Source organism: Microtus oregoni, unplaced genomic scaffold, assembly GCF_018167655.1.
Source record: "Microtus oregoni isolate MIOR12 unplaced genomic scaffold, Mior012 000023F_ref0000262, whole genome shotgun sequence".
NCBI lineage: Eukaryota > Metazoa > Chordata > Mammalia > Rodentia > Cricetidae > Microtus > Microtus oregoni.
The window spans coordinates 36,856,421-36,871,001 of NW_024543082.1; the positions used below are offsets into that span (position 1 = coordinate 36,856,421).

Here is a 14,581-nt window from a genome sequence, read left to right on the forward strand (position 1 = left end):
CAAAAGCTGTATATATACTATAAATTAGTAACTTTTAGCTGAGAACCAACTGGGGGTTGTTGTACCTATTAGATGCCTGTTTTTAAAAAAAGAAAAGGGAAAACCCCTCAGGAAATAGCAAATGTTGATAATACAAAGAAATTGGAATATTTGTGCACTGTTGGTGAGGAAGGTAAACAACAAATATAGTTGATTTGATTTGAAAGTACTTGGTCAAAATTAATAGCCTGGATAGTTGCTGCCAAGAGCTAGACAGAGGAATATGAATAAAGTAGAAGATTCAGGAGTGCCATGTGTAACCCATGCTGAAAAGAAGCAAAACCAAGTTCCTGAAGTGGGATGGGATTGCCCGTATTCATGGTATTCACAGCAGCAGCACATGGAACAGCAGTCCATCCGCAGACGACAACTTAGTGTGTGTAGACGGGCAGTGGGACACTGAAGCTTGGGAGGCAGAGTCTGACACAGACTATCATTGAATAAATCTGGGGACAGTCTACCAAAGCAGCTAATTGCCAATGGATACAGTGTGGTTTCAGTTACAGACGATAAAACAGTCAAAGATCAAGCCTGCCAGTGGTGGCACACTCCTTTAATCCCAGCACTGGGGAGGCAGAAACAAGCGGATCTCTGTGAGTTCGAGGCCAGCGTAGTCTATAAGAGCTAGCTAATTCCTGGACAACCAGGGCTGTTACACAGAGAAACCCATTCTCGAGCTGCCCCCCTCCCAAAAAAAGTCAAAGACCACTGTTAGAAGGAAGGCTTCCAGGGACTAGACTATGCACGTAAACTGGTGTTGACTCATACGTGTGTGTTTTCAGTTTAACAGTATGTGAAGGGTAATGGAAATAAAATTATTAGTGATGGTTACACAGTGCCGTGAGTGTGCTTAGTACTGAACTATACACTTTGAAAATCTTTTAAATTAAAATTATTTGGAATGTATGTGCAATGCATGCTACAAGGTGCATGTGGAAGTCAGAGGATAACTTTCAGGAAGTCAGTTCTCTCCTTCCGTATGGGTAGGGAGGACGAAACTCAGCTCATCAGGCTCGAGGACACCTGGATCTGCTGAGCCATCTTCATTTATTTTCAAGTTAGGTGTTATTTACCACAGCAATAAATCGCCAAGGTAACACACAAACACTTACAATCTATAGAATCTTACGTGATTTGAGTGCGTCAGATCTGATTTTAGTCAGAGAAGCCATTGGACTTGGAGGAGAAGGGAATAGACAAATCAGAGTTGAAGATGGCTCAGTGGATAAAGGGGCTTGTTGCCAAGTGTGGCCAGCATTAGTTCAGTGAGCATTATCAAGGTCAGTGGTTCAAGGTAAAAACACTGGGATTTTCTTGATTTTTGCCTGGAACAAGTGGTAGAGATTACATTAGTTCTAATTGTTAGAAACCAGGACAGTTTATCACAAAGGTGATGCCCTTGTGGGAATGTAGTCTTAAATCAGCCTTCAGCTTAGGCTCGCTCTGTACTCCACTGCTTCCTCCCTGCTTTCTTTCCATGTCATTGTTCTTAGTGTCATGTAGTTTCTACCTGTTTCTGTCTCAGTTCTGGGCGTTCAGAACTATCAGGTTTTCTGTACTTCGTGGCATAGTCTTTAATGTTGAGTTGTGAGAGTTGGGTCAGGTTTGTACAGTGTAAGTATAATTGTCGGAGTCTCTTCTAGATGAAAAGTCATATTTATACAGTCACTCTTAACCATCAAAAACTTTGTTCTCAACAGAAAATTGTCTTGAATGGGTGTCGTGTTCAGTGGAAAATGGAATGAAGTGTGAGCAGGCACTAGGGGGAGGCTCAGCAGCTCAGAGCTCTGACTGCTCTTGCAGAGGCCCTGGGTTCAGTTTCTAGCACCTACATGGGGCGCCTTAAAACGGCTTATAACTTCATCTCCAGGGGATTCAGTGCCCTGGCCTCTGAGGGCACCTGCACCCGTGTGTACATCCACACACACACAGCTGCACATAAGAATAATAAAGTTAAATTCTAAAACCATTACCAGTGAGTTTTAGAGAAAGATACTACAAATTTTGATAAGTTTCTCAAAGAATTAACTATAATGTATTGTATCCCCATCCCTGTTTTCTCTATATTGTATTACCCCTACCCACATGCCTACTGTGCTATTTTATATTCATGCCTGAAGTTTTTAAGTACTAGAAATAATGAAAGTTTTAGTGGCTTTGAGCTCATGATTTAATAAAAAGTGCATTGATAGTTTATCAGCTTTTGTTTCCAATAAAATTCAATTGTTGTTTTTAAAAATTCAGATGACCAGCCTCTAGACAAAGCATGCCATGCTAAGGACACAAGTCAAGAAGATGGAGTTGTCATCGGTGAGCATGGTGAAGATGAGATGGACATGGAGAGTGAGAAGGAGGAGGAGAAGCCCAAGGCTGGTGGCACCTTCTCAAATGCTTTATCGTCTTTGAATGTTCTTCGTCCAGGTGTGTGTTTAGTATATCTTAGCCCAGCCTCAGGATAACTATGATAGGAAGAGAGTTAAGGAAATGTGTTTCTAATTAGAACACTTTTTAAAGGCGGGCTCTTTTTTTGTAAATGTAGAAACTAAAGGAAACTGGAGTTTTCCCAAGTTTATTATTACTTCAAACACACTTTAAAAATTGTGTGTATATGTGTGTATCTGTGTATGGGTCTGTTGATGCTGAGTACGGACAGGTACCTGAGGAAGTGCCGAAGGAGGCTGGAGAGTGGTTGTTAGCCACCTGATATGGGGGACAGGAACCAAACTGGGCTTCTGGAGAGCAGCCATCTCTCCAGCCCCTCCTCAAGGGAAACAAGTGAACTTAGTAAATGCCATATGGTCCTAGAACTTTTCTTTATCTCATTTGGTTTCTTTTCCATCCCTCCATTAGATAAAGACTTTTTTATAACTTCTACAAAAACCACAACTAATTGCTATTACTTTAATAAGTTGCAAAAAATTTGGAGATATAGAAAAAGACAAGATCTCCTGAGTAAATTGGGAGCATGGAGACCTTGGGGGAGGATTAAAGGAGGCAGGGGAGCGGAGAAAAATGTAGAGCTCAGTAAAAATCAATTAAAAAAAAAAACTTAAAAGGCCAAGAGAAGGTACAAAAGATTCTTTTATTACAATAAATTTTTGAAAAGAAGTCTTTTTCCCTCAAAGAAGTATGATTTCCCTTTATCTAAATAAAAAAAATCCAAGTTTAAAAAAATGGGGAAATAAGTTGCAAATTTTATACTAGCTAATCAGTTTTAAAATTAAAATTAGTGCTTTAAGTAGCCAAATGTAAATTGTGAAGAAATACTAAACTAAGATCCTCTGCTGGCCTGGGGAAACTGACTGAGCCCGTTCACCAGCTCACCAGTCGGGCTGCATGTAGGCTTTAGGGAGAGACACCAGGAGCAGTGTTAGCCTTGGCGCTGATGCTGACCAGACTGTTGGGTTTACTCTTCCTACCCAGGTTCTGCTGTGTTTTATGTTTCTTGACCTTTGTTTCCAGGAGAAATCCCAGATGCAGCTTTCATCCATGCTGCAAGGAAAAAGCGCCAGATGGCCCGGGAACTGGGGGATTTCACCCCTCATGATAATGAGCCTGGTAAAGGCCGCCTTGTCAGAGAGGATGAGAATGATGCCAGCGATGATGAAGATGATGATGAGAAGCGCCGGATAGTTTTCTCTGTGAAAGAAAAGTCACAGAGACAGAAGATCGCCGAAGAAATAGGTAACGTGAGGAAATTGATAGCAAGCACGCTGGCCTGAGACTGTCACAGTTGCGTTTTACTGCCTTGCCTTAGAGGATTGTTCTTGCTCAAGTACAAATATCTTCCATAGCTGATAATTTTTCAGCATTTCTTGGGTAACCAGTATTGTCTTAAGTGCTTGTGCATAAATTTATATAATTTATAAATTATATTTATATAAATATAAATTTATATAAGTATTCTTAAGCTGTTGGCTTTGTGCTTCCCTTTGTAGAGTTGCTTTTGAGCTTAAAAGAAATTAAGAAACCAGTGATTGTAAGCATAACATTAAATACTGTTTTCCCTTCAAAGAACCAAGTGTCAACCAGGTGAAAATGGGTGTGTCAGCACTTGTGAACAGGACAGGATCTTTCCCTTCTTGCTGTTGGATGTTGATCTCTCTTGTTTCGATTGCAGGCATTGAGGGGAGTGACGATGATGCTTTAGTAACTGGAGAACAAGACGAAGAACTCAGCCGGTGGGAGCAGGAGCAGATTAGAAAAGGAATTAATATTCCTCAGGTAAGAAAACCTAAATATTTATCGTCTGTGGTTGGGTAGGTAGCATTTACTCAGAAATGCAACGGTCCCAAAGCAGCCAGTATAAGTACTTTGGAAGCTGTTCTTTTTCATCCTAAGATTTGTGTAATTAGAAATTGGTTACTGTTGGTTTTAATGCTGTTCAGTATGAGGAATGCCTAAAATATAGGGGGGGCTTCTCCCTTATAGTTAAGTCATATTTGGTAAATTGTTAACAGCTATGTCTTCAGGATATTGTTGCATTTGCTTGGATAATTTTTTGTAATTGTAATTTATAATTGAAGCATTTGTATCAGAACACAGGACTGGGAGGACACTGAGTATACTAGACTGTGTGACCCAATTTGTACTGTGTACTAATTTTCTTTAATAAATGTTTAGTTATACTGCTAAAAAAAAAAAGAAAAGAAAACCTAGATTTTTAAAAATGAGAAGAGAAGTAGATGGGAGGGTTTTGTTACTGTCGTTACAGTGCAAACGTCAGTGAGCCTTCGCCACTCATTTCACAGAGGTCACAGAACTGGCGTGCCTTATGTATTCATAATGCCCTTAGAATAAACTGCTTTAAATTCTCCCTTTGTATTAAGAATGGTGGACAAATGTCCAGTTTCTCCAACCAGTCCTCAGCAGCAGCATCTGGAAGCCCATTACAAAGGCAGTCCAGAGTCGGAAGGTGGGGGTTGGGCCCGGCACTCACTTAGTAAGTTATGACAAAAGCTTGAGAATACTGCCTTGATCCAAATGTTGGGGTTTTTGTTGCTATTGCTGCTGTTTTAATTCCAAAGACAGTTTTCCAGGTATGCAAACGAATGAGATGATCAAACATATCTTCCAAAGTAGTTCCAATCACATGTTCTGTAGCAGCATGGGGAGAGTTGCATAATGTGAGTGTTTTTACTGGTAGTGTGAGGAGTGTTGAGAGCAGAATATAGGGAAAGCCTTGGGCTAGTTACAAGAGGCTTAGTTGTAAATTCTGATTGCCTGTTTATTTTCTGAGCACAGACAAGCCGCTTATCCTGATAAAATATTACCTGGATCATTCCATCTTTAAATTCTGAGAATCTATATTTCTGTAAATCATTAGAAATAAAACCAGTGATTTTTATTAAGAACTAAGAATTTATACAACTCTATATTCATTTGATTTTGAAGAATTCTGTATTTATTTTAATTTCTATTTGGGAACTGGGTATAGCTTTTGCTTTTTGCCTTTTTTGGTTTTATTATAACACTACAGACATTTTATATTTTAAGTTTAGCTGTGAGTTTTCTCATTTCTTTTCAGGTTCAAGCAAGTCAGCCCACTGAAGTGAATATGTACTACCAGAACACTTACCAGACAATGCCTTACGGTGCATCCTATGGCATACCTTATAGTTACACAGCCTATGGATCATCAGATGCCAAGTCTCAAAAATCAGATAACACAGTCCCTTTCAAAACTCCCAGTAATGAGATGGCTCCCGTTACTATTGATTTGGTAAAGAAACAGCTTAAAGACAGGTAGGGCAGATCAACTTTTTAAAGACCTGTCCGCTTGCTTTCTGGTCCTTCAGGCAACTTGTAGTCTGGGGTAGCGATGCAGAATGCCGGCAAAGAAGACTCACTGGCCCACCTTCAAAAGCTAAAAGAAGATGACTTCATGCTTTGCTCTGCTACCTTCTTGGATTACTCCTGTGGAAGCCTCAAAGTTATTAAAATGCCACTCCATGAGCTTGTTGAAGACAGTGCTGATTGCACCTCTTGGACTCTGAAAGAGTAGTCAAGAGATGGGGGGAGACACAAAGCAGGATACTTTGGGTGGCCCTCCAAAGAACTATTTGAAGTCTGTAAACTGCCTTTTTAAATTTATTTTTTTATTAATTAATTTTTTATAAGAAAAGCAGTACAGACGAAACCATTCCAAATATTTTTTTGTTCTACTAGTGGAACTAAAATGCATTATACTATTGCAAGAGCCCCAAAAACAGTGAGGTCTAGATGTAAATGTGTTATATTTATCCTTTTGTGTTCTTAAGGTTGGACTCCATGAAAGAATTACACAAAGCCAATCGACAGCAGCATGAGAAACACCTGCAAAGCCGAGTGGACTCCACCAGGGCTATTGAGAGATTAGAAGGGTCTTCTGGGGGTATTGGTGAACGGTATAAATTTTTGCAAGAAATGCGAGGGTATGTCCAAGACTTGCTTGAGTGTTTCAGTGAAAAGGTAAGAATGCAAAATTACTAATCTCTTTGAATAAGGCAAAAATAGGGAGGCCTAGATAGCTTTTCTTAGAGCATCTTGTAATTCTCAGAATAATGTGCTCACTCAGCCTTAGAAGTGTTTCATTTTTACTCCATTGGTTAAGGGCAAGACAGTGCCTTGTACCAATATTTCTGGCCTGCAACGAATTGGTAGAATAAAAGGAATTCACCTAGCAGTTTTTTGTTTTTGGTTCAGGCCTAAGTTATTTTTATTTTTTTGGTGATTGTAAACATTTTGTAATTATTAATAGTACATTACATGACAAGATTTGTTTTGCTTTTTTAAACTAGTATTTTTGTGCTGTTTCTGTTAGTAATTTTCATCTAACCAAACCAATGCTTCATTCATTCCAGAAGCCATTCATTATCATAAGTTTTTATTCATTGAACATTGCTCATTTCTTCTGGATTCATTGCTTTAGTATGACAATTGATGCAATCTTTTGATTACACTTAAATAATGCATATGCTAACTTCCCAAGTAAGTTCCTGTTTGTTCGTTTGTTTTTGAGATAAGTGTACTCTACACATGTCGTGTAGGCGTGTGCAGTGATAATTTAGAGGTTTTAGAGGTGGGAGGAGGAGTGGTGGCGGCTCAGCAGGTGAGGGTCTCCCTGTTCAAGCGCCCTGTGAACTGGAAGGAGGGAAGCAACTCCCTAGAGTCGTCCTCTTGCCTCCACACACACCGGCAAAGCATCCACATACGTCATGCATGCATACACAATAATAAAATTAATGCAGAAAATACGGGTCTGGCTTGATGGATTGGTTTATAAGCATTCATGCATTTCACCTTTGAAAAATATTAAATTCATGATCCTTAAATATTCTTTTTCAGAATCTCAGATAGGAAGACACATTTTCCTTTATTGCTGATGAGATTTTCTCTAGGATCTCTAAGTGTAAAGTATAGTTGGATGATTTTTTAAAATGTTTGCTCCACTACACAATAAACCAAGGGCTTTCAAAAGAGTAGTTAGACTTGTCTCTCTGATGGATCTCTTCTGGTTCAGTTATGTGCGATCAGGTTGGGATGGTAGCATTCATCGTGCCTTCTGTAGCACTTAGTACGGTTTGCTGCGGTTTTGGAGAAGCACCTGCAGTGTGATATTCCTTGTGGCAGGTCAGTTTGGGGCCAGGCAGAAAGCACAAACTCAGCTGTCTGCTGAGCAAGGATTGGGACAAGACTGGAAGTGGGACCTACATGCCAGAGCCAGCTAGAATAAGGACCATTGCCTGAAACAGTACTGTGTGTGGGAGTCGTCTCTGGGACCTGAAACAGTGCTGTGTGTGTGTGTGTGGGGGGGTGTCTCTGGGACCTACTGCTTTAACTATCTTGACTTTGGCTTCAGAGAACTTACAGACTTAGGCACTCAATTGAAGCATAATGCTAACATGTAAAGTTAGATTGTCATCCCTGGGTTAAGAAAATATGGTAGGACATAGTGTCTGTTGCTGATTTATTAGTGTGTTTCCTCTCCTTGATTGCCATGGTTGCCATGTTCCTAGAGAAGTTTACTTAGGTAGTGCTAGGTGGCCATAGACTCACTTTGATATTTTTGTACCAGATCTGAAGCCTTGCATAGTGAATACATTTTCAGTAAAAGGAGCAGGTATTCCCGTATTTCAGAGACACCTACTTCCCTTCATTTTCACTTCTTCATATGCATGTGGCCAGATGTATGTGCTTCTGAGTGAATTCTGCCATCAGTTGTCATCCGTAGAGTATTTGAAAATTCAAATTTAAAAGTAGGGATAATTGGCTAGATATGAATGTGTGTTTAGTTATGTAGTATAAATATTTTTTCAGAATAAGTTAAGCATTTCTTTTGTTTCTCTTTATTAAAGTCAGAGTGATTTTTAAACTTACCTGTAAATCATTCTAACGTCCATACCTTAGTTTCCCCTCCAGTCATCTTGTTGTGTTTTTCTTCTTAAATTTGCTCCTATATATAGTAATAATGATAACTTTTATTTTGGAGTGGATAAAGAAATTGTGCAAACTCTTGAGATCAGTCGATATTGTAAACCCTTTACGATGCCAACACAGGCTTGAGCTCTCCCAGTGGGGATTTCTTTAGTTTGGCATGCTTGTGAAAAGGAGGTTGTGTGAGTTTAAATGAGAAGTCACACTGATACGGCAGTGATTGGGACATAAAGTTTTAGGTTAGATAGTGACTTTAAACCACAGAACACTCATTGCTGATTTGGGGCCATTGCTGCCTCTAGTGTGGCAGATTAGAGAATAAAGTGCCTCCATCAGTTTGACCTCTCTGAACATTTGCCACTTTCACAACAGGGTCGTGCAAGAGTATAAAACTGCTGTATACAGACATCTTTGTATCCCACCCCACCTTTTTTATTTTCCATGTACAGTCTGTTCAGTTCAGGAAGATGCTTGTTGCCAGTGTTCCCAAACTCTAAATACAGTGTTTTTCAATTGTACCAACCACCAGGAAACTAGAGTTTCTGGTTTGTTTGGTATGTGCGGTAGCCTTTAGTGTTTTGTGAAAGTTTCATAGCATTTGGTTGTTTTTTAAAGTATTTATAAAGAAATATGTTCTGGTTTTTTAAATTTTAGATGCTATGTTCTGTAAGTCTGTATCCATTTTGTATTAAGTAAATTAGCTAAGTGTATTAGGCTGGAAAATTCTGTTGACTTTGAAAGCTGGTAATTTGTGAAGATTTATTACAAAATAAAGAAAACTTAAACATTTACTAGGAAGAGAGACATTTCAGAGTTTGATTTCAGACTGGTTAGTTATAGCTAGAAATTTTATTTACCTTTTTAGGATATTCAGTAGAGCTACACACTAGTGTGACGTTATAGTGTCCTTGGTGTATATAAGTAAATGTTGCAGCAACATATAGCCTGACAGCTGGACAGACTTATTACCTACCGTAGGTAGGGCCGTTGTAGCAGGTTTTGGCATAACACAACAATCCTTTAAGCCAGAAAGTTTACCAAATGTGGTATGTGCCTGTAATTGCAGCATTCAGGAAGATAAAACAGGAGGGTGCTTGGGCCCATATTGAGTTCTAAACCAGCTGAAGCTACATAGAGAGACTTCATCTTAAAAAATAAAAATAGAAAAAGAAACCTACAAAATTGCTATCTATGTAGTTCATGTTGCTGGAAAACTAAAATGTAAACTTAGAAGACTCCTAAAACACACATTTTCTCTGAAGATGAAGTGCCCAAAGCTTTTCCTGATTCTGTTAACAGAAGCGGTGCATTTCTTGAGTCCCTTTGCTGTGGTGGCCAGGCACTGGACGTGTAGTTGTAAGCAGCGGTGCTCCCTCACTCAGAGCTGCGCTGCCCCGCGCTGGTCGCGGTGGGACTCATGATTGTTTTGTCCATAGAGTGCTTTTCAGAAACCGGAAATAGCATGGACCCTCAGATGAGTAACAGCCGAGGAGTTTGGTGTTACGGAGTGTGTTGTATTTTTACAGGTGCCACTGATTAATGAACTTGAATCAGCAATACATCAGCTGTACAAACAGCGAGCTTCCCGCCTTGTCCAAAGACGACAAGATGATATTAAAGATGAATCTTCGGAGTTTTCAAGCCATTCAAGTCAGTCCATCTTGAAGGTTTTTATTTTTCATTAAACAACCTTGTTTACTTAGTGCAGCCTAATTGAAAATTAGACCGTTTTCTTTTAAAGAGCCTCCTTGTCCATCAGTTAGGTAGATCAAAAGTTGTAACACATGGACTTGGATTATGTTTAAGAATCCGTATGACCTAAGCAAGGAGCTGAAAAATGTACTAATATTCTCTCCGTCTATTCTTTCCTGGGTGTTCTTTTCAGTCACCTGTAGAGCACAGCAAATACATGATCAGTATTTATCTTAAACCACTGTCTCTTTGCCCTAATGAACAGCCCACCCCACCTCTAATTTCATTCTGCTCTTGACACTGATACAAATGCTGGTTTTGATCACAGTAAGATGCTGAATTTAGGGACTTGGGAGTTGTGGGAGGAGGGATGAGGAGGCTGTGTTGTGCGGCACATGATAGCTTTAGGAGTAGAGGAGGAGTTTGGTGCTGGCCCTCTGGGTAAAGCAAATACTTCTATATTTCTTTTTAAATGTGCTTTGTTTCTAGTTTCTTGCATATACGTATTGCGTATTTTCCTATTTTAGTCAGCTAATGTCTACAATTCTTGAAGTTTTTGGAAAATGTAGAAATTTAATTGTATTATGTATGACATGAAATATGAAAAAAACCCAATTAATTGAAAACTTTTAAGAATTCCTGTAGGTGAGATTTTTTTTAGCCAGAAGCCCTGGAAAGCCTTTTAGTTCCGTTTTCCTCATTGCCCTCCATATTCTTGGGTGGTCTGCTGGGACCTTCCTAGTGTGGGTTTCTCGTGGTTTCTCTGTGCTAGCAGTCACTATGTATCACGGTTACTTGACGTGCTCATTTAAAATGCAGATCTTCTGGTCCCGTACCTGGAGATTCTTCTAGGTTCTTCCTGTCCAGGAATCTGCATGTTAAACAGCTGCTCTGAATGATTCATAAAGGAGCCTAGTGCTGTTTTTAGAACAGTACACAGCCCATCCTCCCAGTCAGGCACTGGCTCCATGAGGAGCATCCTGCTGTATGTCTGATGGCTGTTGGAGAGGCATAGAGAGAAGCTATAGTGGTTCTTACCTCTGACCCATGCAGATTCAGCTGCGACCCATTTGAATGGCTTTGGCCTGGCTTTGCTGTAAAAGTTTAAATTACATCATTGACATTGGGCACCTAAATGACTAATGCGTCCCTCCCAGATTACTTTTGATCCAGAGAGCCAGATTTCGGGGGCAGATTGCAGGTAACCATTGTACATCTAAAGGAAATAATTTCCTCTAACTTTATAGTGTGAGCTATATATCATGTATACTATCCTTGCTATTTATAATCTATTCTTCATGCTATGAGGCTATATAGTTACCTGGAATTTGAAGTGAGTTCTATGATGCATGCTAATTAGACTGAAAAACGGAAAGTATTACAAAGCAGTGGAAAAGCAAAAAAAAAAAAAAATCACTATTTTTGAGGAATATAATTGGCAGAGAATTAAGGAAAATTACATGAGATAGTAAGGAATCAATTCATTGCCCTTTTTAAAAAGAACAATATCAGGTTTATCTCTTTAGGTTATAAGATCTTATCTGCAGTTACTTTATATAGTTTTGACAAAAATGAAGGAAGCCAAATCTTGAGTCTTTGGTTTCTCACCTAACCTGTAAGCTCTAGAGAGTATACCCTAATGTCAGCTATTTTGAAGAAAGAATTAAAAACTCAGTTTGGAAAAATCAACTGTTATAAATAGTGAGCTCTAGAATAGTTTGGAGACTTTATACAGAGCAGAATTTAGGGCTTGTTTTTCTGTTGCTCATTTCAGTAGCAAAAATCTCCGTGGACAATCTGCATGAGCTTTAGATGATGCCATTCATTGCGTGTGTGTCTGTCTGCCCACCAACCCCTTGTTTTGTTTTGCTCTTCAATAACTATTCGTATTTTCCAGAATTTAAGTAGAAGTGAGGGAATTGCAGAAGACATTTTCCTTTCACCTCGTACTCTAAGCAAGTTTGTCGAGCCACTGACACCTCATTGTAGGAGTGATCTAGTGGACGCTCCTCTTAATTCTCACACAGTGCACAGGGCTTCCACTTTTGCTTTTCTTTTGTAAAAGATTTGTTACTGTGTTTTAAATTACATGGGTGTGTGTGTGTGTGTGTGTGTGTGTGTGTATGCGCGTGCATGCACTGAGTGCTGGTTCCCTTGGAGGTCAGAAACAGAACCCTATAGCTAAAGTTAGCAGGCTGTTGTAAGCTCCCCGATGTGGGTACTGAGACCCAAACTTGGGTCCTCTGCAAGAGCAATATGCGCTCTTACTTGCTGAGCCATCTTTTCCTCTCCAATCTTGTGTTCTATGTGAATAGGCACTACCGCCAGAAAGGCCAGTACTAGTAATGGATCAAAGAGACTGAGGAAACAGATGTACTGTTTCAATAGGGAACCTCAAAGCTAATGTATAGCTTCTGGGAGATAATTTATAGGGTGTCCCTCTTTTTAGATGTGTTGCTGGGGGTTGAATGGTCTTGCTACCTGCAGGCAAGCTGTCTACCAGCGGACCTGTGTCCTTGGCCTAGGTAACAAAGGGTGGATGCTGTGAAGGAAGCAACTGCCACTGTTTTGAAACTGGGATGAAGACCTGGGACATAAATGTCCCAGGAGAGGGTTGGAAGCTAAAGGTAGGACTCTGCCATGGAGTTCTCAGGGGGCTGGCCTTGTTACTAAGAGGAATCATAAAGTGGCAAGGGTAGCATGGTGTGAAAGCTCTGAGTGCAGCGTGTGCCCGCTCGAGTGCCAGTCTACGAGCAGTGTTAGTGAGCGTCCATGGGCTAAGACAGCATAGGCTATTAAACCCTTGACTACGAAACTCTTACGTCTTTCTACATGTTTCTCTGCTGCCATTGTCATCATTCAGCATCTTTCTTAAAAATATCATTTTTTCTTTGTATGGAGAATGTGGTTTTTTGTTTGTTCATTGTAATAGGATAAGGTAGTCCTGTTATTTAGACAGAAATAGCGAGTTAGCCCAGCGGTCATTGTGCTCTTAGAAGTCATCGTTTTAATTCTTCTACTTTTTCTCATGGGAACTCAATAATTCCAAGATTTGTTCTATACTAAAAACCTATCTAGTTCTGTATTTAAAACCTATCTAGTCATTGCAGAATCTTGCTGTTGGGATTAGCAAGCAGTCTTATCATAATGGCTTGATCTGTGCAAATTCTTTCCTCATGATTGTTGAAGGAAGATTGTTAATTTTAGCTATTTGTTGTTTTACAGATAAAGCTTTGATGGCACCAAATCTTGATTCCTTTGGACGTGATCGGGCACTGTATCAAGAACATGCAAAACGTCGGATTGCAGAGCGGGAGGCCAGGAGGTGAATTTGAAAGTACTTGCTGTGTGTTGTTAGGAAAGCTGGAATTGTTTTTAATCTCATTCAGAAATCAATGTTTGTTATGTAGGACTCGCCGTAGGCAAGCCAGAGAGCAAAGCGGTAAGATGGCAGATCACCTTGAAGGCCTTTCCAGCGATGATGAGGAGACGTCCACAGACATTACTAATTTCAACCTGGAGAAAGGTGAGACTCATCAAATTGTTCTCTACTTGGTTGTGCTTTAAATTTTTTTTCTTTTTACTGAAATTAAAAAAAAACACACACACACTTAGTTTTGTGTATGTCTGCTTTCCACCATGAGCTTGTGGAGGCCAGGGCAACTTGAAAGAATTGGTTCTCTCCTTCACTGTGTGAGTCTCCAGGGACTGGACTCAGGACACCATGCTTGGTGGCCCCTTGAGCCATTGTGATAGCCCTTGTGGGTTTTAATCATCAAATGAACAAAGTTTTTGTGTCTTTTATAATAAGTGAGGTGCTGTTTTACATCCATTTAACAGTGTTGGGAGATTTAATTAATATTTGTATATAAACCATGTGTTGGAGCCGGTGGTCCAGCTAGTGAAGCTGTCTGCTTTGAAAGTTAAAGCTGGAGAGTGATGTGTTATTTCAACCAAGAGTAGGAGTTGGTACAGCTGTATGCTAGGCATTCCTAGAGTGTTCCCTGAGTAAATTCTCTTTCCCACCATTGGCTGTAGTCATTTGGAATTATAGTGACTATGTGCTATTAGAGAACCTTATTAACTGTGCCCCCCCCCCCCCCATTGAAGTAGAACTTAGTCTCACACTTGCGAGGCAGTCTGTCACTGAGCTATAGTCTCAGCCTTTAAAAATATATTGGGAGACAGTCTTTCTAAGTTACCCTGACTGGTCTTGAACTTGTGATCCTTTTGCCTCGGCTTCCTAGTGTTACTAGGCTCAGTTTCTCAGACTTGTGGTTTTTTGAAACAGGGCCTCATAGCCCAGGCTAGCTTTAGCTCATTTGTGCCCATGCTGAGTTTCTGCTCGTTACCTAGTCAAGAATGTTATTGAACTCTTGGTCTTCCTGCCTCCACTTCCTAAATGCTGGGGTTGCAGTGTGCATCAGCACAGCTA

At 39.9% G+C, this 14,581-nt stretch overlaps 1 protein-coding gene across 1 annotated transcript in view; it reads left to right on the forward strand.

The window, feature by feature from the left end:
- The window catches only part of Paxbp1 (PAX3 and PAX7 binding protein 1), a 30,737-nt gene that overhangs the window by 4,746 nt on the left and 11,410 nt on the right, over positions 1-14,581 (forward strand). Inside the window, exons 3-10 of the mRNA XM_041672907.1 lie at positions 2,284-2,460; positions 3,502-3,723; positions 4,160-4,263; positions 5,567-5,784; positions 6,300-6,489; positions 9,981-10,104; positions 13,372-13,471; positions 13,557-13,672. Of these exons, the coding sequence (XP_041528841.1) occupies positions 2,284-2,460; positions 3,502-3,723; positions 4,160-4,263; positions 5,567-5,784; positions 6,300-6,489; positions 9,981-10,104; positions 13,372-13,471; positions 13,557-13,672 (1,251 nt within the window). The remainder of the gene's footprint in view (positions 1-2,283; positions 2,461-3,501; positions 3,724-4,159; positions 4,264-5,566; positions 5,785-6,299; positions 6,490-9,980; positions 10,105-13,371; positions 13,472-13,556; positions 13,673-14,581) is intronic.